Source organism: Eutrigla gurnardus (assembly GCF_963514095.1).
Source record: "Eutrigla gurnardus genome assembly, chromosome: 9".
NCBI classification, from domain to species: domain Eukaryota; kingdom Metazoa; phylum Chordata; class Actinopteri; order Perciformes; family Triglidae; genus Eutrigla; species Eutrigla gurnardus.
The window spans coordinates 25,972,271-25,997,130 of record NC_139923.1 but is presented as its reverse complement, the minus strand read 5'-3'; the positions used below and the strand labels follow the sequence as shown (position 1 = coordinate 25,997,130).

Genomic DNA, 24,860 nt, shown 5'->3' with positions numbered 1-24,860 from the left:
CCCCACTGGGCTGTGGAGACAGATTGGTGCTGGAGATGGAAAGTTTTTTAGTTTTTTTTTCCAACAACAAAAGAAAAGTAGCACTAAGACAACATAAAAACACTCTACGACTTGGAGTTGAACATTTAAAAAAAAGAACATCTCTTTGTTAAAAACAAACCTAATATATGATCATAACAATAAGACTATCTAATGATCCACTTTGTTCTCACAGACTATCCGTGTTGTAATAAAAAGAAACTTGAACTACAGCAGCAGCTGCTCGGATATATGATTTTAATAGATAGGGTGGTGGAAGAGGAGCACTTGTTTTTTCTCTGGTGTTCAACCCTGACAGACGCTCTAACTTCTTTTGGCTTCTACTCACGCGGCTCCGATGCTCTTATTATGATTATTATTATTATAAGCACTCCATTCCTTTTGTTTCCTTTTGACACAAAGCCAAGTTAAAAAAATGTGTCTTTATTCTTTAAACCGCGCTTAGTAAAAAAAGATGTCACCCTTGGGCCTTATCTCGCATATCTTTGTTGGATCATTGCTTCCATACATACACATATACATATACTGTATATATGTGTGTATATACACAGTCAGCGACTAGCTGGTGGACCATTAGTGGAGCATTTAGCGGCTTAATAGACAGAAACTTTCCCTCAGGAGTCGGTGGTAAAGCATGCAGACGGCCTAAAGAGCTAAAGAGGGTGAATAATGGAGCTACATTAGCCAGGTGGACAGAAACATGACTCCAGAGGAGTGATCGTGGTCTCATACTGCATGCTGCGTAAGTAGCCAACAAAATTCTCCTTATCATCTTGTCAAGATGAAGGAAGATGAGTGACGACAACCAAACAATGATCTTTCTACTTTCTCCTAAAATGTAGGACCACCGAGCAGGAGACCTATGACTGACAGGGTTGTTGAAAATCATCAGATGTATAGACGGACAGATGATGGAGGCTGAGCGTTGGCTAAGTAGACTATTCACTGCTTGGCTTTGCAGGCATGTGTGAGAGAAACACACAGCTTCAGAAGTGCATCCTTCATCTTATCTGTGAGCTCAATCGGATCTGGCATCCATGACAACTAAAGTGCCGAGAAGCTGTCAGATCACGCCAGCACGCCCAAAATAAAATCAAACTTCAGTTCTTTTTTTTTTTTGCTCACTTGGGTTTATTCAACCAGAGCTATAATCCACTCAGGAAATCGCTGCTTACAGGCAGCTCAGGGTTATAAAAGCATTTACTGAGTATGTATTCAAAAAAATAAAAGGAGCACAGCATCAAATAATTGCAAATAAAAGCAAATTCAATTCTACGGCATCAAGCAAGGAGGTCTCTGGTGGATGATATCAGATAACCCAGTAATGTAAAAGTTATTATTTTTCTTTTTTTTATAATGCATTGGTGCTGAGCGTGCAGAACTCCGAGTTAACTTGTCCACTGAAGAGTCGGGGCTAAAAGCTACTCTGATGATTCAGGGGTTTCTGTGAGGCCGGGCCCTCGCTGGGGCCGCATCAATGACACATTTTCCTGCCGGGGATTTGTCATTTTGAGAATTCACTGGAAGCATGTAGGATCGCATGTGTGTGTGAGTGCATTATTCTAACGAGATTCAGCTGTGCGACGGTTTCCAGCCCATAATGCCGGTCTGCGTAGCCGGGACGACCAGCGGCTTTACCTCATGTATACCATCGCATACGCAATGTCTGTATTAGCAATTCATAACACAGGTGCAACATGAAGTTGACAACCCGCTCAAAATGTGTGTGTGTGTGTGTGTGTGTGTGTTGCTGCTCTGCTCTGCTGGTGATTAAGGTTTCTGTCTGTTGCCTTCCTGTGCTAATCATGTGAGAACAAACAGCGAAAACATCACGGAATCAGTCGTGTGAAGCCTTTTTTTAATTTTACTTTTCCCACTTCCAAACATCTGACTGGGATCGCCGCGGAAACAGACGTACGTCTCCAAACAATCTGTGCGCCGCAACACGTTTTGCCCTCAGGGCCCTCGACAGGTAGACCTGTGGGGGTTCCTTCCTTCCAGCGAAGCGCTTGAACGCGGTTCAAGGTGAACAGCAGGAGTCAACGGAGTTTTCGCTAATTTCATCATTAGCGCCGCGTGGAGCGACTTCGGCAGATGGAGACATCGCAGGACTCGGAGGGGTACGTTTCACGAGACGGGAACTTGTAATAAGGATGGCACGTCAAATCACATCTGGCTTTCCTTTAAAAGCAGTAGAGTCTGAAGAGAGCAGGTTTACTACAAAGCATCAGCAGGTAAAAGAAAACCTGTTGTAGGGATAGAAATGTAAATCCAGATGTGTTGTTGATCATTCAGGGTGTGACTCCCTCCACATCCATGTTGATTGACAGTCATTCAGAACTGTCCATCAATAGAATAAAGGGAAAAGCACGTTTCTGCTTTAATGAAACGCAATCGGCATGTATGAAGGTGGCGGTGAGCATGAGATTCCTTGAATAGATATACTGGCATTTATTTCTGTTTCAGCCCAGCGAGGCCACCGCTGTCACCGCGGACGCATTAGTGACGGCAGGAACTCAGAGAGCCAAGAAAAAGCAGCGACGGTGATAAAGTGGCATCTGAGGGAGAACGTGAAGATTTAGAGCAGAAGCTGTGCTTCAAATGTGCTGCCAGCGCTGCCCCCAGAATGATTCACTCTCAAACACTTGACCGTGAGGTGGGGACGAAAGGCAGTGCAGAGTGTCTCCTGCTGTTAGTCCATAAAGTAACAATCTGTCTCTGCATATCCATCATCAGCATCAGATAACTGTCCAAAAAACTCTCAATTGATGGCATAAAAGCTATTTTGCTTTCCAATTTCTCTCAAATGTCATAAAATGAGTAGAAGAGGAAAAAGAGAGGGAAGAGGTCATATACAGGAAGTCAATGAACTTCAGAATAAAATTGTCCACTTATTTAATTTCATGCAGGAAGTGTTCGACTCAAGCATGCCGGGTTTGTTGTCTAATACATGTACAACAATCTTAACGGCACCATTAGTATTAAAGTAAGGTGTGAAAAAGGACCAGAAATAAGTCGCCACGAGATTTTCCAAAATAAAAGCTTCTTAAACTCTTCTTTTCCGGCCCCGATTCGATGCTGCACTGAAACTCTGTGACTTCGCTCGTTTCCTCCTTTTAGTTCTGTCGGGGTTTCGCTCCCCTGCAGTTTTGTCTGCAGGCCCATGCATAATTTGCAGCCAGATAATGCTAGTAATTAGAATGAATCATCCAGTAAAGCAACAACACAATCAGGGTTAGAGTGGAGTTAGTTATAGTGATATCACACGCTCGCCTTCCCGAAACGCCGACCTGTAATCACACCGGTGGAGTGCTCAGCGTTCATCTCCTGGATTCAGATTCAAGACTCCACAAATGGTTAACAGCAGCAGAGTCTTATGGGTGTTTCTGCTCCACTATATCAAGGAGAGAGGGAAGGTAACAAGTAATAGGTGTGATGTGAGGGCAGCTGCAGCTGCTGTGAGCATAGCATCTCCAAGGTTTTCTGATGAAAAGCCAACAAGGTTGCTTTTGTTCGCCTTATGGCAGGACTGCCACTGTGTCTTCAAATCAAAACAAATCCAGCTTTTCTTTAACTGTAACTTCAACTTATGAAGGAATGTTGAGGAAAACAGTTACATGTTTCTTGAGACAAAATTTCATGGAATAAAATATTTGAGAATTCTGTTATATTCTCGTAAGAATAAAGCTTTTTTTATAAAGTGATTTTAGAATTATATCACCTGTGGGTCGACAATATACAACAAAAAAGGTCTTCATCGGCGGAAAAAAATTGTGAATGTGAAAGTGAATAATTTTTTTTTTGTTCAATAATTCACCACATCACATACGAACCACCTGCACACAATGTAGACCTGATGAGAACAACCACCAGGTATCTGTGTGTGTGTGTGTGTGTGTGTGTGTGTGTGTGTGTGTGTGTGTGTGTGTGTGTGTGTGTGTGATATTGACATTGCCGTCCACCTGAATGCAACCCAAGCCCGGTTCTCTCCGGAGTCCCTTCAATACAACGATGTCTCCTACCTGTCGGGGATCCCTCCAGCACCTCTCCCATGTAGCGCGTCTCTTTGAAGATGGGCCGGTTGTCGTTCTGGTCAATGACAGTGATCAGGAGTGGCGCCGGTCCGTCGACGAGATTGCCAGCGAAGTCTGTGGTTGAAACTTCCAGCTGCGTGGATGAAAGAGATGAAGGGAGTTTATTTTCTGCACTGAAGACGGCGTTCTGTGTGGGTAATTACTGACAGTGATCTTCACAAAACTACAGGTGAGACGGGTTCAAAGTCTCCACTCCCGATTTAATCGTCCCAATAAAAACATCACTGCAATTTACTCGGACGACATATCTCAAGTCGGATAAACAGCAATAATGCTATCTTTGTTGCCAGTGGTGGGCAATGTCCTTGAATTATAATAATGAGATAATTTGTTCCCTAATGGCTATAAAGTGTCTATTTAGGATATAGCGCCGCAGCATTGGCCGTTTGACTTAGTTTTGCTGGTTTGTTTTTACTCTGACACTCCAGATTCCTTCACAGGTATAAAGCTATACGGATAAAAGCTTTCAGTGGAGGCCGTTAGGATTACTCATCCCTCGTCTCCTCCTCCTCCCAGCCATCCTCCATCGACCCACATCACATATTTATGCATTCAGCTTCTCTCCACTCTGCAGTTTTGCTCGTCATCGTTCCCCCCCCCCCCCCCCCCCGAACCTGGGGGACCTTGCCAGCTTAACACAGTACAGTTAAAATATGTACGATATCAATTCAGCAAACAAGCTGCTTTAATCCGAAGTGGGGCGACCCCGTCCTCTTTAATCAGCCCCCTCAATGCTAAACAGATGCGACTGAAGCCCGGCATGCTAAAAAGATAGTTAAGATGACTATGTGGTTTAAGTGTATAGGGATAAAAAAGATGCTGTGTTGTTCAGTGATATAACTCCCCTGCACACACACTCTTTCACACTACTCCTTCCTGTTGACAAGCTCCACTTGCTTGCGGCAAGTAGCCGGTCAGATGTCAAAACCCGGCGTTCACGATGCATAACAAGAGCTAAAAAAGTTACAACTTGACTTCATGCAGAAGTAGAGCTCCCTCCTGACTCACACCGGGAGGACTCAATACATTTGCTACCTGTATCATATACAATACACAATATATAGTGTGTAATATATGAATTAACCCTATGAATAAACTACGGTCTAAAATAAAAAACAAAGTGGTGTGAAGGAAAAAAAATCCTTGTTATTTTGGGAGAGTCACACCTTATTTGCATGTTGTATGAAATGAAAATAGAGCAGGTAAGGAGAGTGTGTTATAACTGTAAATAGGACACAATTTCATCCACCTCCTCTATTAAAACTGTAAGGCTACAATTTTGCCTATTTTTAACTTATTTACAATTGTTTTAAAGCACTAATTAAAACAGAAACATGAAAGAATAATAACAAGTCATTAGGAGTAAAATTGGAATAAGAGAATAAAGCACCTGCAAGATTTATCAAGAATGTCTGAGGCTGAAGGGTTAAGGCGTTACATGGAGTCTGATTACCGCTGTCACATGAATTGGGATGAGACTGTAGTTGAGGCGGCTGGTTGGTTTTTATCCTGTTTGATTAAAGCTTTGGTCTACATTCTGAAAATCAGTTGAGCCTCTGAGACAGATTTGAAAAAAGCATCCCGCCCCCCCAACCAAACCCCTCCCCTCAGTGTTCCACGATTGGACGAGGTGGGATGGCCAACAGGGGAGACGAGGGGGGTACGATTGGATGGAGGGTACGAGCCTTCTGGAGCAATGGTCCCATTGGTCAATTTCTATGCAGGCCTACGGCTGATAGACTGAATGGATTTTTTAAAATTCCAAATCGAAGAATATAGCTTTAAGCTAGTAATGGTGTCCTTTGTTAACTGTGATTATACAAACGAATGTCTCAGAAAGAGGATTGATTTTGAGGTGCTCTACGTTCAGGTACGGGACTTTGTGTTGCCAGAGCTGATTGTCAGAAGATTGGGATCACATACTCATCTACAGACGCGTGCTACTATAAACCCTATCAGCGGATGAGGCCAAGCGTCCTATGAAGTCAGCGATCTGTATCCTACAGCGATGCCAAACGTAATGGTGTTACCTCTGGTTCCAATCTTAATCTGTGGCTAAAGACATCACTTCACTTCCTTTATTAGCGCTGGAGCAGGGCTGTGCATTCATCAGAGGGAGAGCCAGGTGGCCAATGAGGTTCCTGCTCCGTCTGTAGCATCACATTACCAGCCGTTCCTCTTCCCATCAGCAATGCATGACATCACACAACCTCTCCATCACACGGGTCGTCCCGCTCCTCTCCCTCCACGTCGCTCTTTGTCCTCCTTTCTGTCCGTCGCCACGGCGCCCGGAGCGCCTATAGCTTAATGGCTGAACTAAGTGTTTTGGGTCTTAGGAGCCCTAATGGTTTCATACATCATCTCGTCCCCCTTGAGAATATAGTCCCTCTGTCTTCCATCCTGCAGAACTGCTGACTCTCATCTAACGCTGTTCCTCAACCTCAACATGCATTTCCTTCCAATCCACAGCTCTAAGAGGAATACTACGGAGGCTGGCTACTGCGGAGGGGGTCTGCATGGCAGAAGAAGAGCGCTGCCTTGCCAACAAGCACGTGTGTGAGTTTCCCGATGCAAACATTTGAAACGCATTCGACTGCAGCTTTTCTTCTCAGCGGGTCTCGGCTGTAATGAGAACATTAGCTGTGAGGTGCCGAGCATCAGAGCATTTGAATAGTCGGATCACACCAGCAACACAGAAATAACCTGTTTGGCACGTGGAGGGGAACGCTTAATCAAACACACACATCGTCTTTCAGCAAACGGAAAACAGCGGTTACGCGGTCTTTGGTAGTCTTTCAAACAAAAGGAGCCGCTTTTGGGATTTGCATGACTTTGTTTGAGCTGTACGGCACATTAAGGCGTCCTCACTTCACACCGCACATGTTCTACCCCGCCCCCGAAAAACATTCAACATTCAAAGGTATTAGTATGCAGAGGTAATTAGGTAGTTTGGTGTGTGAACTGTGATGCATGCTGGTTCGGCAGAAATAATCAGATATAATAATAGGGGAAAAAAGGGTTTTGAGAAGTGATGTGTGGTATGTTGAATGACTGTAAGAACAAGAATACCCAGAAGCCTTGGCAGCTGATGTTAGATATAATAAAAACCGCCAGAGGTGCAAATCAGAGCTGAAGAAAATTCAAAACGCTCCATGGTTACATTTGAGAATAAAACACCATGGTTGCCAAACCTAAACTGAGCTGCCGTCATTGTTGTAACAATGAGTCATTGTTGTAACTGCACTTTAACTCCGTGGTTTGGTGTTTCTCACCTATCGGTGTCATAATTACTTTTTCTACCTGCGATCTTGTACCTTTAACTTTTCACCAAAGAACCAGATCATATTATTTTCTAACGTAGTCTAACGGATCTTTAGTACCGATGATTCAACCAAGAGGCTTTTGTGCCCATCCAATAAAAAAATATACTTAAATTCAAATAATAAATCAACTTTTCAGTTTTAAGCCAAAGAGATGTTTCGACTGTGAGACTGCGAGGATCGTCTCTGTATGAAATAAATAATATTTACCGACCGAACCGAGGGCTTGAAATAACAACTCCCACTTCACAAGTCTAATTCTAAAGTTTGACTGATGTCTGTCTGTGCATATATTGCAAAAATGGTATTAATATATATACTGTATATAGCATATACTGTAATTGGTAAAAGCAGCTACCTTTTCTCACTCCACACTCTATAACTGTAGCTGCCAGTTCCCCTCTAATATAAACATTATTTTTCTGGACTAACTGGTCCTCACTGGTCAGACGCTCACACAAATCCTCACCTTTGAACCCTTTTCCTCTCTCTCTCTGCATAATGGAACACACATAATATTTGCATAATGATGTTGTTGGTACATGACAGACAAAAATAGCTTTTTTTTCGGTGTATAAGTGGGAATGTATGGAATAAGACCCAATTAGCATATGCGTTATAAACTGCACATATGCACAGTACACCACCATCATAAGTCACTTCTATATCAGGAGGGAAGTGACAACTTCTAAGAATCCCTAAAATACACATTTCATATTTGTTTGGATGCTTTAAATTTAATTAAATCAAACTTTCTGTCGCTTTCTGCATAAACGTACAAAGAAAATGGCCCATTACAATCCCTAACAGCACCCAGTTACGATGACACTGTGTGTGTGTGTGTGTGTGTGTGTATGTGTGTGTGTGTGTGTGTGTGTGTGTGTGTGTGTGTGTGTGTGTGTGTGTGTGTGTGTGTGTGTGTGTAGATTAGTTTGGGAAGTTTAAGTCAGACCTGAAGCATTGCATTCCTCATCACTTGCCTGTTAGCGGAACGAGGAGGAGGTTATTTTGTCTCTATCATGGATCGGAGCGAAATATTTCTCCAAGTTGAAAATTAGTGTGCAAGAAGGGGGCAGTGATTTCATTTGGGGGGGTAAATTACTTATTAAAGGCAGGGAGAATTGGAGAAAATGGGCCCCGCTCGAGCCGGATCAGCAGCAGTCAGTCACAGTGGAGACGATAACGTGTGTGACCGTTACCTCTGTGTTTATTGGCTGACCTGGCTCCACCTTCAGAGACCAGATCTGTGGAACATCACGGGTCTCTTTCCTCTCACTTTCCTGTTTCGTCAGCGACGCTCGGAGGGTGAGATCGTTATCACGCAGAAACGTCGGATCGAGGTCGCCGTTTCTTTCTGAATAAAGGCTGCACCTTATTGTTATTCATGTATGAATACATATCCAAAGGGATAGCACACTGGTGATATTACTGGTTATTTAGTGTCACAACAAAAAGGACCAGTACGGTCAAGTAAGGCTTAAGTAAGTGCCAGACCTCATTCATAAAAGGGACACAACCTTGGTGTAAGAGGACTGCAGCTCCATCCTTTTCAGCGTGTGAAGGATTTATCAATATTCAACACATGGACGAGAGGAGTCAGCGATACATAAAACTACTCTGCAATATTTGCCAGAGACATGTATGCACATGCAGCCAAGGATGTTCGACTGTAACTGAACTCTTCCAGGGGGAATAAGAGTAACTGCACTTTATTCTGAACCCCTTTGTTTCAATATAGATCTACGACAGAACCAAACATTATGTTCCTCACTTTACCTCTCCTCTCCTCTCGTCTCCAAGGATACCTCCTCGCTTCCAGTGTTGAAAGGTCTTTGTGCAGGCATGAGAAGCCAGGTTGATTACAGGGGAGGGCTAGGCAGAGGTGTGAGCCGGAGCCCCGGTCAATTGGGCGTTTGGCTTATTGTGACAGAAGTAGAGGAAAAGGTAGGAGGGCTTTCTCACAGCCTTAAACACAGACAAGAGAGTGAAAGGGGAAGTGGTGAAAATGGGCATGTGAAAGCGTCACCGTTGCCTTCCACTCATCGCCTCACCCGGCGTATGGCTCCTGCTGAGACGTTCAAGTAGCCCTCCCCTCCGTGCTGCATTCAAAAGGAGCTCCGCCTGCCCGGCGTTTCTTTTCTTTGACATCCCGGTGAAACGGTGCCATGCTAGCTCCGAGGTGAATAGTTCCCAGAACCTCCCGAAGACTCCCGTGGCTCAGCCTTTTTATCAGCAGGCCGCGCTCCACCCCAGCAGATCCCCGATCCTGCCTTAGCCCGATTCAGTCTGCCCCCCCCGGGAGGCGCCGATGTGGGGGAAGCTCTCCCTCGGCACTCGCCCTTGGACACAGCAAGGGGGCCATAATCTGATCAGTGTGAAACTTGCTGAACTGCTTTTCTCTGCAGCTCCAGCAGAGTGAGTTTGATTGGTCAGCTCAGTTTGGGAATATCCATCAGAAGGACCTGAGGGCGAGTCGGAGGCATCGAAGACATGCAGCAGTGAATCTTGTAGCCTAATAATGATGGAGGACGGGAAGCTGGCGGTGCCGCTGACCGTCGGAGCCCAAACAGTCATCGTGAAATACAGGACGCTATTTGAAATGTCGCTGTGTTTCTTTTAATGTCATTTTGTTAAAGCCACAAACTCAAACATCACAGAGACAGGCTTCATTGTATCATGCTGCAGCCAAAGCCTGCATGAGAAAAGCCCTTCTTTTCAATTTCCACACACCTTCTTCTACACTACAGCAGGACGTGATAAGAACAGAGGGATTTTTTCTCTCTCTCACTCTCCCAAAAGTATTTCATTTTTTTCTCCCTCTATTCCTCTCAAAGCAAAGACCTCAAGGCAGCAGCTTCCCTTAGAAAAAACCTCCACTGGGATCCGAGTTTGTTAATCCACCGGCCCTGTACACATCTGCTGCATCTACCTTTCAAAAAACTTGAATCATTCTCTACCAATGAAATTAGACCATGGAAGCAGCCTGTCAAGAAGAAAAGCACAGCTGCCAAGTGCGTTTCATGCTCTCGCCACAGCTCTCGGAGAGACACGGGAGGACCAACTGGGACTGGGCGAGAGTTTTTTTTTGCTGAAGAGCAAATTTTTTTTTCTACAAAGTGAAACCACAACTTTGCAGTTAAACCAAAAAACTCCCAATCCTGCTGAATTAAAGGTTTAGGGCTTTGCTGAAACACTGACAACCCGGCACCCTGCTTCTCTCCGGGGATGGCGATGTTGCTCCGTCGGTTGGTTGGTCCACAACCTCAATCTGGTCATCAGTCAATCATAGTCCCCAGGGGTTATCGCCTACTGGCTCTTCCTGCACAACCACCATGAGGTTGATGGTGTTGTTTTTCAGTGAAACATCCCAAGGGACTATTGGATGGAACATCATGGAATTTGCTGCAGACATCCAAGATGCCGACAGGGATGAATCTGCTACTTTGGGCATTTCCCTGACTTTTCAGTTAGCATCACCAGACGTCAGGGTTCTCACCTATCAAGTAAAATATCGAGATCTCCTGGATCAGATGACTTGGACCCTAAAGACATTCGTCTTCTCAGACAACGTATCCCGATGACCTTTTCTCCGGCATCACCAGCAGGTTGACATTTGTAGTTTTGAGTGAAATGTCATGATGACGATCAGATAGATTGTCATATGATCAGACGTTTATGTCCCCCCCCCCAGCTCCGGCAATCACATAACTTTTCATGTACATCATCAGGGGTACAAAATAATTGGTCACAACACTTTGGCTTATGACTAAAAATATGCAAAACTACCAACATTTTCATCAGCTGTACTAAGTAAACAGTTTCAATAGAAACCTGAAATTAGAGAAGGAAGGATCTATTGCATGGCTGTTGTATTAAGGGCTGATTATGCTTCTGCGTAGTGATAACGCAACGGCAACGCAACGGCCACGCAGTTGCTTGGAGACCGTGATGGTTCTGCGTTGGGTTTACGTGTCGAAATGCAATTCAATGCCACACCGGGAAAGGGCGCTATGTTTTTTGTAAAGAATGACCGACCGACCGAGACTCTTGGCGTATATCATCGTAAGCTTCGTTATAGCGTATTTGTTTACTTTCCGGCTTTAAACGTCCACATTTTTTCAGAACTTGGTGTTTTATTTCTTTGTGCAAAAGCGAGAAGGTGCAAACAATAAAACGAGGTGAAAACAATAAAAGTAGCCTATTAAAAGTTTAAATGGCGGTGTTTATGAGTGGAAACCGGATAGCGGTCTCCAGCGGATGTAGTTAGCGGACCAATCACAGCCAATGCCGCTGCGTTGGTGTTGCGTCGCCTCGACGCGCATCTAGGATTTTTGGGAGGTACGCGTCAGGCCCTTGCGTTGGACGCAAGGGGGTCCGCAAGGACGTAAGGGGTCCGCAAGCCCCCTTGCGTTGTGTCGACGCGGAAGCATAATCCAGCCTTTAGATTGCATCAGTTTAAGGTGGATATAATAAATGCTAAAACATGAGATTGTCTAAAATACATGGTACAATGACCCAAATATGGACAACCACCAAGAAATATATGAACTGACTGTACTACACACTATTATTTGACAGTACATGGACCAGCCAATAGCTATCTAGGTTAGGAATGTCATGGTACACTTAATTGTCCCCATACTGTACAGTATATTCAGCTCAGTATATCATTTGTTTCCGTTTGGTACGCCCCATGACCCAAATACCTGTCCTATCAGTGTGCTGATGTCTAATATGGGCCGGTTGGTAAGGAATAAAACGGCACATTCTACACTCAAAACTTTGTATTATTGGAGATTTGTATGGACAATGAAACCTCTGTATTGCTCTTTGTAGTTATAAAGTCAGTGTTATTGATTTTTTTAAAAGCCTAGATGTTATGAGCATGAACATTTCAGAAGCATTACATTTCGTAAATAAAAAAAAAATGTTAATGTGCTCCTCTGTTGTTGGATTGTGTTTTTTTTAAGTGTGTGTTTTTTGTCTATTTTTCCCATAGTCACTGATCTGAAAATCTTCCTCATTACATCAAAAGAAAAGAAGTCCTTGGAATGTCAAAGAAGATATTAATAGATGGTCTTTGGAGGGAGAGAGATTGAACAAAGTGTGGGGGAGTTAAAAGTATGGAGAAGATGGAAAAAATATAGAAAAGATCTTTCATTCAGCCGGCCCCGTCTGGCAAGATAAAAAAATAATTCTGCTCCTGAAAGGCGTTGAAAGGGGCACAAAGGCTCTCCCTGGTGTATCATGGTACAAAATACCCCCCTCCATCTCCTAAGGTATAATTCAATCTCCTTTTGTCTGGCACTCAAGGTCTCTCTTTGGAGGGCCAGTGGAAAACTAGGCTTACCTGCCATTTTCTCCACCACTTTATTTTGTAAAGTTTAATATTTGTTCTCACAGGAGACATGTATATATATATATATATATAGTGCACTCAGGACTACGCCATCGCTAAGACAGCTGCGTGCAATCACTGTGTAGTTATTTCATCTGTCTTTTTGAAGACTGTCATATCTGCTTGAAAGGGCACGTTAGGAAAATACGACATGACCAGCGTCTGATTCCTACAGGATGGTGACTCTATGACAAAGAAGAATACATCATCACTTAATAGTCCGTGCTGCGTGTTCATTTCACGTCATTTACAACATGTTATTACAAAGAGTCTACTGTGTACATTACATGATTGTCAAGACTTCCGTTTGTGCACCTTGAGATCAATCAGAATTAAAAGGATCCATATAATGACGTATGAATAGAAAATCAGTTAAGTTTAACATTTTCAGTTTGTGTGAAATAAACCTGATCAAAAATGCTGATCCTTTCTTCTTACTGTCTGTGTTTTCTTCATCATCCATGCACCTACCCATCCATCCATTCATCTATCTATCCATCCATCCATCCATCCATCCATCCACCCATCCATCCATCTACCCATCCATCCATCTATCCATCTACCCATCCATCCATCTACCCATCCATCCATCCATCCATCCATCCATCCATCCACCCACCCATCCATCCATCCATCTACCCATCCATCCATCCATCCATCCATTCATCCATCCATCTACCCATCCATCTACCCATCCATCCATCCATCCATCCATCCATCCATCCATCCATCCATCCATCTACCCATCCATCCATCTACCCATCCATCCATCCATCCATCCATCCATCCATCCACCCACCCATCCATCCATCTACCCATCCATCCATCTACCCATCCATCCATTCATCCATCCATCTACCCATCCATCTACCCATCCATCCATCCATCCATCCATCCATCCATCCATCTACCCATCCATCCATCTACCCATCCATCCATCCATCCATCCATCCATCCACCCACCCATCCATCCATCTACCCATCCATCCATCCATCCATCCATCCATCCATCCATCCATCCATTCATCCATCCATCTACCCATCCATCCACCCACCCATCCATCCATCTACCCATCCATCCATCCATTCATCCATCCATCCATCCATCTACCCATCCATCCATCCATCCATCCACCCACCCATCCATCCATCTACCCATCCATCCATCCATCCATCCATCCATCCATCCATCCATCCATCCATCCATCCATCCATCCATCCACCCACCCATCCATCCATCCATCCATCCATCTATCCATCCATCCATCCATCTACCCATCCATCCATCCACCCATCAATCCATCCATCCATCCATCCATCCACCCACCCACCATCCATCCATCCATTCATCTATCCACCCATCCATCCATCTACCCATCCATCCATCCATCCATCCACCTACCCATCCATCCATCCATCCATCCATCCATCTACCCACCCATCCATCCATCTACCCATCCATCCATCCATCCATCCATCCATCCATCCATCCATCCATCCATCCATCCATCCATCCATCCACCATCCATCCATCCATTCATCTATCCACCCATCCATCCATCTACCCATCCATCCATCCATCCATCCACCTACCCATCCATCCATCCATCCATCTACCCACCCATCCATCCATCTACCCATCCATCCATCCATCCATCCATCCATCCATCCATCCATCCATCCATCCACCCATCCATCCATCTACCCACCCACCATCCATCCATCCATCCATCCATCCATCCATCTACCCATCCATCCATCCATCCATCTACCCATCCATCCATCCATCCATCCACCTACCCATCCATCCATTCATCTATCCACCCATCCATCCATCTACCCATCCATCCATCCATCCATCCACCTACCCATCCATCCATCCATCTACCCACCCATCCATCCATCCATCTACCCATCCATCCATCCATCCATCTACCCACCTATCCATCCATCCATCCATCCATCCATCCATCCATCCATCCACCATCCATCCATCCATTCATCTATCCACCCATCCATCCATCTACCCATCCATCCATCCATCCATCCACCTACCCATCCATCCATCCATCCATCTACCCACCCATCCATCCATCCATCTACCCATCCATCCATCCATCCATCCATCCATCCATCCATCCATCCATCCATCCATCCACCCATCCATCCATCTACCCACCCACCATCCATCCATCCATCCATCCATCCATCCATCCATCCATCTACCCATCCATCCATCCATCCAAGGTTCTTTGTTTGAAGAAAAGTTTGTCATGAAACTTTTGATGCAACTCTGTGTGAATTTAATGATACTAAAAACTTTAATAGTAAAAGACTGACTTTCAGCTGAGTGGGTAAATAATCAATGAGTTTTCATTTTGAGCTGGCCGATCGTTCTCAGAAATTACTTCATCTCTTCCCACTGCGTTTCCCTCAGGGTAGTTTCTAATAATCTTGTGACCCATTTCAGTCCATTTCCCGTCTTTTTGTGGTCAACGTCGTCAGTTTTAGTGGATAACACTGAGAGTGTTTTGGTCTTGTCTGCTTCTGAAAGTGTGGCTGCCCTGCTACTAAAGGCGAGTGCATTAGGGGTCGTACCACGCGCCACAGCGGGCGGCCGGTAGGCTGAATAAGCAGCGGTGACGCCTGAGGCTGAGCAACAGGGCACTCGCTGTTTAATCAGGTTATCTGGGAGTAGGGGCATAACAGGAAGTCTGCAGGGGTTTAAGGGGGTTTCTGGAAGGACAGCAGGATGGCGACACACGGCTCTGAGAGTGGAATGATCCTGACCCGGAGGAAGGCTTACAAACTAGAAACAAATTGGAGGAAAACAACTCTGATCTGTACTGCAAAAAAGTAAGTTTCAAAGAAAGTCCCTTTTGTGTCGCTCAATTTGAAATTTTTAAAACATTTCTATTTCATCATTAGTACCAAACCAAACAATGTACGTGTTCTGTATTATTTCACTGACGTAGGAAGAGAGTGTTGCAAAACATTGTTAACTAGACAATTATATATGTCAAATAACAAATTATAGCGGCATTATCGTTGGAGAGCAACGTTGTGTGACCCTGTGCCATAAAAGTATTTCTTAAAGGTAAGAGCTATTATGGCGGCTGGCTGGAAGTTTGCTTGCTCGGGGAGTTGGTGGCGGTGGTGGTGTTGATTCTGTGTGTGTGTGTGTGTGTGTGTGTGTGTGTGGCCTTTATCTCTTGCCCACATACAGGGACTAAGTGCACATCAGGCCTGTTTTCCAGTGTGCAGGGCAGCGTGTCCTGCTCTCTAAAGCCCAGGAAATTACAGTCCAGCCAAGCAGAAAACAGGAGTGGGATTTGGACAACAGGCTTCACCTGTCTCCGGCCTCGGGCTCATGAAGTTACACCTACTGTAAATGAGGAAGGCATTCGATTGCGATATGAAAAGGCGGCGTTGTGTGTCTGTTGAGGTGCAGGTGTGTGTTTACGGACATGTATTGTTTATGACTACAAAAAATTGCTTTTTAATTTATTTTATGATTGGTCTGTTTGCCGCTGCCTTTCAGTAAACAATACTATCTATGAACTTCTTTTACTGCACTGTAATTTGTATTCCTTGTTATTCTTGTTTTTATTTATTTTTACAATTTTATTGAATTTTATTGGCTTGTTTTAATGTTTTTTTCACCAATGCTTTGAATATTTTTATGTAAAGAACTTTGAATTGCCCTGAAAGGTGCTATACAAAAAAAAAAAATAAAAATTGCCTTGCCTTCTTGTTTATTGCTGGTTCCTCTCTGGTCGTCTCACGGAAATCTTTTCTCTTATACTGCTGTCTCGAGGCAACGCCGCCCGCCAAAATTATTCATTAAATGTCGCTGCTTGAGCAGCAAACAGAAGGACTTTAGTAATTTAGTTTATAATTGTGTGGAGCATACTCACAGCAGTGTGTTAAGAAAGCAAACGCCGATTCTTGGACATGCATAAGCATCATGAGACATGTATAAAGTTATGTAATTGCCACAAATATGTGGACTATTTAGTGTTTATACATTGAAACCAGAAGGAATTAATTAAATTAGACAAAAGGATATTAGCATCCATAAAAATTTACAGAAAGATGAGCGATGAGCATCCAAAGACAAACGCATAGAGACTCACACACCCAAAGCAACACAAGGGATAGGGACAAGGGGTAGGGGTAGAGTAAGGGTAAATCCCCTTTCTCTTTTCTACCCCTACCCCTTGTCCCTACCCCTTGCCCCTTGAAACAGAGTGTGCCTCTGGAAAATCTGAAGGGGTATATAGCCCTACCACTTCCCCATAACCCTCCGTCCTACGGGAATTGGGACACCCCTACCCCTACACGTGAACGCACAAAACGGAGGGGTAGGGCCAAGGGGTGAAATGGGATTCAGCCTAAGTCAAACATTTGGGTTTTCACCTAAAAATCCTAAAAGTTCCTCTACCTGAGCAACATGACGGATGAATAAAAAACCCTCTCTCTCTCTCTCTCTCTCTCTCTCTCTGATACATGAGAATAAGGTTTAAGCCAAAAGGACGGACACAAAGCAGAACACTGTCTGTAACATTTGAATAAACAGCAAATCCATGGCGGTATCCATGAGGTCTCCGTCTTGTGCAGCAAGGTATGAAATTCAATGATGAAATTGAATGCTCACACTGTTAGAAACATAATATGTGAGAACCTAACCTCGAATGCATGTGTGTACTATGTAGGATGGCTTTATAGTAGCTTCTTTACAGACACAATGGGCCACGCTAGAAGTGGGAAAGTACATTTCAGGAGTTTGGGGGGATAATGGATGATGACCAGCTAGCTGTCAACAGCTCCCCTATTCCCCGTTCACACTATTAACTCGTGTATTCACACTTCTGTGCAGCAGTGAGCAGCTTATTAGTGAAGCAGTCTGCTCCTCAATGCACACAATGGCTGACAGTTTTTCTTGGCATGCACCGCAATGTGCACGGGTCATGTCAAGGTCTGTTTGATATGCAGTCAGTCTCTCTGTCAAATATTACTCATGTATGTTTGAACAGGACGTTGAATGCGTGTGCAAATATGACGGCGTTGTGCAGAATGTTTCAGCAGCTGCCTCTCAGCTTGTTTTAACGGTGAATGTTATTCTCTTGCTGTCAAAACCTTTTCACAGCTTCAGGCCAATTATATTGTATTAAATATAATGGAACTGACCTCCGACTTCTCTGTATATGGGGCGTATGATGGTCGTCACTCAGCTTTGACTGATAATGCAGAATTTAATGCTTTTTTTTTTTGCTTTCCACAAACTAAAATTCAGTGGGAAGACAGTCGGTCAGAAGCCAGAGTCATTTCCACGGGAGTGATGTGTCAAAGGAAGCCACCAATTGATGTCACTGCTGTCAAAAATGGGTAAATATAGGTGAAAAATGTATCAATAGAGTTTGACAACCAAACAAAACTGTTTTGAGGGCCCACTTTTTGAAAGCTGAGATATTTCAAAATCTAAGAATTCAAAACCAGCTGTCAATTCACAGCCTGGCCTTTGCAGAGCCGAGAGGCCCGTTTGGGTTTTGGTTTGTGAGCCCGTCCATCATTGTGTATTGTGGCTTGACAGACAGAGTATACAGGAACTGGAGTATGGTGCCTTTTTTAGGTCTGCTGTCAAAGGACATCACGAGCGGATGCTATCTTTCCACACACACAGCCCAAAAAGGCGAAGGGAATCTCTCACCAACTCAAAACATTCAGATTGGGATGATGTTTAAATTTGAAGATTTTAGGATTCTATTATTTCTCATAATAAACAAACTAATGAGGCTGCAACCAGAGACTCTCTGAACACCTAGGAAGTTTCCTTTTATGTGAAACATACTTGGCAATGAACTCAGATCCGATTTCTGATTCTCTCTAGTTGTTATATAAGTATAACTGACCGTGAGGTGTTTACTGTACGAATCACAGACCTTTTCAACTGCAAATAATGTCCACTATCTGTAGGTGTGTGCTTAGATTTCAGCATCCCTGAGGTAAACACGCACAAAGGACCTGACACACTTAGCGCTGCGATGACCTGCATTACCGGGGGTCATCCTTCTACCTGTGTAAACAAGACTGTTATTTATCACGTCACGTCCCATCCTTCCTTTCTTCTAAGCCGATTAGGGCTTCTTCCTCCCGCCACTGTCTACCCGACCCAAGCTCCCCATACCCTCCCTCTCCCCCCCTTTCCTCTCCATTTTCCATCCCATTAACATTCATTTCCCCCCTAATTGAGCTTAATAAGGAAATAATGTTTGACATTAAATCCTTGTGAACATGTGGCCGAGCCGATCGCTGCGTCTGTTTGTTCTTCCGCAGCAAATGTTTACTTTGTCAGGGCGTTTGGTTGTTTGTTTGCCTGGCTTGTTGTCCCTGTAATGGCCTATTATCCATTTAGAATTCCCTGCTTCAATCTGTCTTGAGCTGACCCCTCGCTGCTGTTAAGTTAGACTGTGGTTTTTTGTTTTCCTGTAATGTGTTTCCAAACTTTTTGCTTAGTTTGTACTTTTAACTTGTAACAGTGTCTGCATCCATATATTTCAAGCCGAGCCTCCAGAACTCTGACCACTGTGTTTAGATACAAAGCCAGTCAAACGTATTGATTTCAAAGCTGTTGGCAATATAATTTTGATATACAATGACCTTGTCTGGAAGGTGGAGCATTTACTTGCCAATATTGATCAATCATCATCATGCCGTAAAGTAGGGAGGGAGACAGAAAGGAGGGAAGAAAGTGGAGAGTCTGCTCAATACAACCTTGGCTGCGTGTGCAACAGCACATCGGAATAGTGCTGTGTATTAAGAAAGACACTTAAGGAAGTCCGCAGCTCAAATGGATCTGTGTTGACGAGCAGCCAGCAGATATGAGATCGACATATAACCCTGAACACGAGGAGCCGGACTCTGCAATCTATAACAACAACATCCACTGTTATATTTTAAAGAAGCGCCCGAGAGGAAACGTAGTTCTATCACGCATCTTCATGTATAATAGACTCGACATTTACTGACATTTCCTTTCAGACGTTACTTCAAAAACACCACGGATTGGTAGATTTACATCATGAACATCTCACATGTGGGGCTGCATGGTGGTGTACTGGGTAGCGCTGAGAGGGTCTCTACATGTCGGCCCTGTGATGGACTGGTGAGGGGTGAACCCCGCCTTCGCCCAATGTCAGGGATCGGCTCCAGGCCCCCCCGCGACCCCGAATACAGGATAAAGCTTGGGCGATGGATGGACATCTCACATGTGCCTTAGTTTCACTTGAGTTCACATTGGTTGAACAATTAGATCCAGAACCTCCAACACTAACCCTGGATGTTTTTATTTTAAGCGACCTAAATGCGTTAGATGGAATCACAGTTCATGATCATGTGTACATCGCTTGCATAGATACGCTGCCAAAAAAACTGATGGATGCATGAATATGATTTTCACCTCAGCTGAATCGATAACAATGTAAATGTAGAACCCTAACCATCCTACACAAACTGTTTTGTTGAAATACATATTTTAGAGCTGGTTAATACGGTTGATTGATTCATTATACGTAGGCTATAAGTTAGAGTCTACGTACGTACAAAGAACTAATATCAAAAAATGTGGCACCAATCGAAAACCAGCTAGCGCTTATAAATCCCAAGCAGGTAAGTATAATCTCACAAGCGAGTGAACATATGTAGAGCATGACAGGTGAAAATGAATTACATGGGATTTACCTTTTTTGGGAGGATTCCTGCAGCAACTGCTGTAGTTCCACATGTTTGTTTGTTTTATTTGGTTACAGAGAGAAAAGAAGATGAAACAAGCATCCCAGCTTCATGTCTTGATTGGCTCATTTAAATTTGCATCAATTACTTCAGTGGAAAAAAAAAAAGACAACTAAGCTCTTTTGTGTGTAAATGAACAACTCCTCCCAGTGTACTTTCATGTTAAAATGGGTGCCTGCTACACAAAATGCATAAAAGTTGGCAGCTCTGTATATCGAAGCGTAAGTAAGTCATTTGTTGGCCTCTTGGGGGCGGTATTAAGAAACTGTAAACACAACCTTGGACTATGTATCACAGCAGAGACCAAATCTAACCATTACAGCCGGAAAACGAAGCAAAACAATTCATCAGAAGACATTAAAACGAAAGAGAAGTGCGAGGAACTGTTAGAGTCAGGTGATGCATGTCTAGGAATTAGTATTCATATACATGTAGTCATGTGATTCAATCCTAAAATTACTCAGCATAAGAGTTTTAACAGTCTCACATGAAATAAAGGCTTTGCCCCATAATAATGAAAGACCCTGAGCTCCCCGTTTCACTTCCTCTATAAAATGCCTTTAAAGTAATGGCCATTTTAATCTACCTCTGAATATTTCATGTTTCATCCCCACACAAGCCATTAGCTACAGTAGGAAGGGAGACACCCTTAATGAATGGGACCAGGAGCCTGCAAGGAACACTGGGCGCTATAAAAGTGATGCAGTCTTCATTCTGCACAGTCTTACACCATTGATGAAATGCCAAAGCTACTGACAGGAGACCCATGCTATGACCCTGCATGTACAACATCTCTGTATAGTGTAGACACACACCAACGTGCATTTCAGCAATTACCTGATCTGTTAGCTATCTAAATACTATTATAGTATTAATATTAGTGTAGTCTGATCTTCATATGTAACTGTGTAGAAATGCAAGACTTAAACACCTGAATAGACATTCAAAAAAACAAAAGAAAAACATGTGCACAGCTTTCAAATGTGGATTTAGAATTGAAATGTCAACAATATGAAGCTTTAAACTACTCAGTGCCTACTAGAATAGCAATAAAAACGAGATGAATAATGAAAATAAATGCACCTGTGATATTTCTTCTCCTGTGGTATCAACTAAAATTCACTACCAGATAGTTGCTTACATATCTCAGCTAAAAAAGAAAACTCTGGTAATCCAAAATGTTTCCAGGTCGAGCAATTAACCATATTTTGTATCCGCCACCATCAGAAGCTAAACCCCTCCAGGCAATTGAAACAATGGCATATTGGCTCAGTTTTTCCCAACTAGGATGGTATTATTTAGTCAAGCCACTGCCTTCAATTAAAACTCTTGAGATTTTACGGTGAGGGGCATTTCTTTTCTTTTAGAAAGCAAACTTGTTTCAATCAAACTGAAACCCATGACTTTCTCTCATTAAGTCTTGCTATTTAGTTATGTGCATGGTGAGCTGGTTACACGTTAATCTCCCGGCTCTTCGACTGACAGTTTCAATAAAGCCTCCGTCACATGCGACGCATTTTCTCCGACATAAAGTTCCCTTTTAAATGAGAAGCAGCATCCGAGGCAGTTAAAAAGCCACATGGGGGAAGAGGAGAATCACAGAGACAAGGGTTGATATTGGTTCAGAGCGGAACGCTGCACTCTGGGTAACGGTTGAACAATAAGACATTACCACTCATTACCTGGCTACTCGCTGCCAGGTAATGAGAGGTAATTATTTGGCTTGCTATTCTAATAAACCACCCTTCTAATTATATCAATTCATATTCAGATATTGAATAAATCTACTGTTGCTCTGCAGGATTTAGCTTCAGGCTCCCTAGATGTCTTTATCTCTATTTTCCATCCATTTGCCAACTTTTTTTTTTCTCTCACTTTTGATGCGGCTCAGTCATTGTGTCGTTAAATATCTCTGTGCTGAGCAAAATTCTTTTCAGACTAAACACAGTAAAACTCTTTATGAAGAAGGTCCCCAGACCCTCATTCTCTACTCTTCTCTTTCTCACTGTCCTTCCCAATTCTCTTTGTCTCCCTCCCCAGAGTTTTATGTACCAACTTCTGTTATAGCCAACAAGGACTCCAAAACTTTATTTCAATGAGCTTGCCACTACACTTTGAGAATAGAAGAATAAAAAAACCTAGAGAAGGATTGTTGCTTTGAAGGTCTGTGCTTGTGTATCTGTCTCTTTGTATGTGTCTAGAAGCTGTGTTTTGTAAATTATAGTAGCGATTAAAAGAGGAAAAAAAAAAAATGAAAATGAAAAAAGAAAATGTCTTAAGTCTAAAATTGATATAATGCAAGTATTTGAAAGAGGCACAATATGTTCAGCTTATGAAATCTGAGAGTTAAGTAAGCTCTGTCTTCAGAGTAGAGTGGCGAGGGATACAGCTAACGGTGCAAACAGCGCTAACATCGCTAACGTAGCTAGGCAACAGCAACGGTACTGACAGAGCTAACGCTATTGGGCAGGACGACGTTATCACCAGTTTGCTAGCCAGTGGAGCTGTCACATGTACGAACATGTGCTAAAAGGCATGCGTGGTCGGCCGGGTTACGTAAATAAAGCAAAGAGAAGCTTGGATCACAACACACACAGAGGGAGAGTCTCTGCTCAGGTAGATATTACACTATATCTGTACATAGCAGCTCTGAATGACATAGAGAGATCCTTTGATGATGTGTGCCTCTGTTGGTGGTAAACTAGTGATAACGTAGAGTAGAGCACATACACAACTGTTTAACCCATTTCTAATGATCTCTGTCGTGTTTTGTCTTTTTTTGGTTAAAAAAAAGGCACAAGAAACTCCAAACTCTTCAAATGCTGTGTAACTTTGCCATGTGCAGAAATCCAACACTCGACTGGCCTGCTGGGCTGAAATCACCCTTCTCATCGGTTACGTCGACTCAAATAACCTTATTTAGGTTCAAGAAGCGTACATGTCAAAACTGAGAATGATCAAGTCCAGCTCAGACTAGTGGATCACACCTGGCTCTCTGTGAGGTTTAATGTAAACAAGTTACTCCTTTTCCCATTTGATTTCCAAACTGTGTGAACCCAGTTTCAGTGTTATGGGCTCTATGTGGTGTCAAAAACTCTGCTTCCATCCCGACTTTTCCACATCCAGTCATATTTTATAAATGAAGACAACAATTAATAACTTGTTTAATGTTTTTCTTTCTTCTACCAGATTATTCATGAGATACAGGGATGCTCAGTTACTGGCTGTCAAGGGTGCTTGTAAACAATCTGAATCGGACCGTGACCACTGGAAGCCGGTGTCATCGTTACACCATGCATGTAATAGTAGACACCAGAGCAAATACATTTTGGTGAATTTATGTTTCCCCCTCTCATCCTTCGCCCCTCTGTTCGCCTCATCCCTGCTCTCCTCTCACATCTGTTGGTATTTACACAGTGAATTATATCGGAGTTTTAACAAAAGCCAGTCAGTTTAACAACAGCTTGCATCCAGCTGAACACCCGAACACACGCGTCTGCTTTCCGAACCCAGGATAAGATCCACTGACTGACTTAAACCCCTACATTTTCTCTGCCCCTATCTGCTTTTTCCTGTTACGAGGGGAAATGGTTTCGTCAGGCAGACAACCCCGAGGGCACCGAGCCCAGCAGGCAAACCAAATAGACACTAATTTTCTTTTATCGCACAGGAAACCGATAGCGTCAATTCAGCCTTGATAATAAGCAAACAACGCTGCCAATGCATCGTCCTGTTACGAAATCAAAGTGCTCCGTCCCTAACCTCGGACTGCTTGCTTTATTGTTTTCCATACGCCGGTATGCTGAACATTTGAAACAGATTCATCACTGTTTGAACTGTAGTTTCTCATGAATAACTTGATCGAGTCGGGAAAAGGAAATCATGAGTAAACAAAAAGAAAACAACAGGAATCTGACAAGGACACAATAAATGTGTCAGAGAAAGAAAGAGTGACCAGGTGGACGGGAGGGAGAGAAAACAACATCCACACAAACACAATAAGCAGCGGATCTAAAAAAACACACACAAAGCAAACCCCACACACACACACAGACCTGGTAGGAGTCAATGGCCTCCCGGTCCAGTGAGCGGCTGACTGACACGTCTCCTGTGTCTATGTCAATGGTGAAGAGACCTTTGGGATCCTGGTCAGCACCGGGGCCTGTCAGACGGAAGATATGGATCCCTGACTTCTCTGTTGAAATCACCTGCAGACAC

The 24,860-nt window shown here is 43.4% G+C and overlaps 2 protein-coding genes across 2 annotated transcripts in view; one reads left to right on the top strand and one right to left on the bottom strand.

The window, feature by feature from the left end:
• cdh13 (cadherin 13, H-cadherin (heart)) overlaps window positions 1-24,860 on the bottom strand; it is a 291,682-nt gene that overhangs the window by 135,111 nt on the left and 131,711 nt on the right. The window contains exons 5-6 of the mRNA XM_084018321.1: window positions 24,698-24,850; window positions 4,062-4,206 (exon numbers count right to left, since the gene is read on the bottom strand). Of these exons, the coding sequence (XP_083874447.1) occupies window positions 4,062-4,206; window positions 24,698-24,850 (298 nt within the window). The remainder of the gene's footprint in view (window positions 1-4,061; window positions 4,207-24,697; window positions 24,851-24,860) is intronic.
• hsbp1b (heat shock factor binding protein 1b) overlaps window positions 1-24,860 on the top strand; it is a 341,874-nt gene that overhangs the window by 220,294 nt on the left and 96,720 nt on the right. The gene's annotated exons all lie outside the window — the stretch shown is intronic.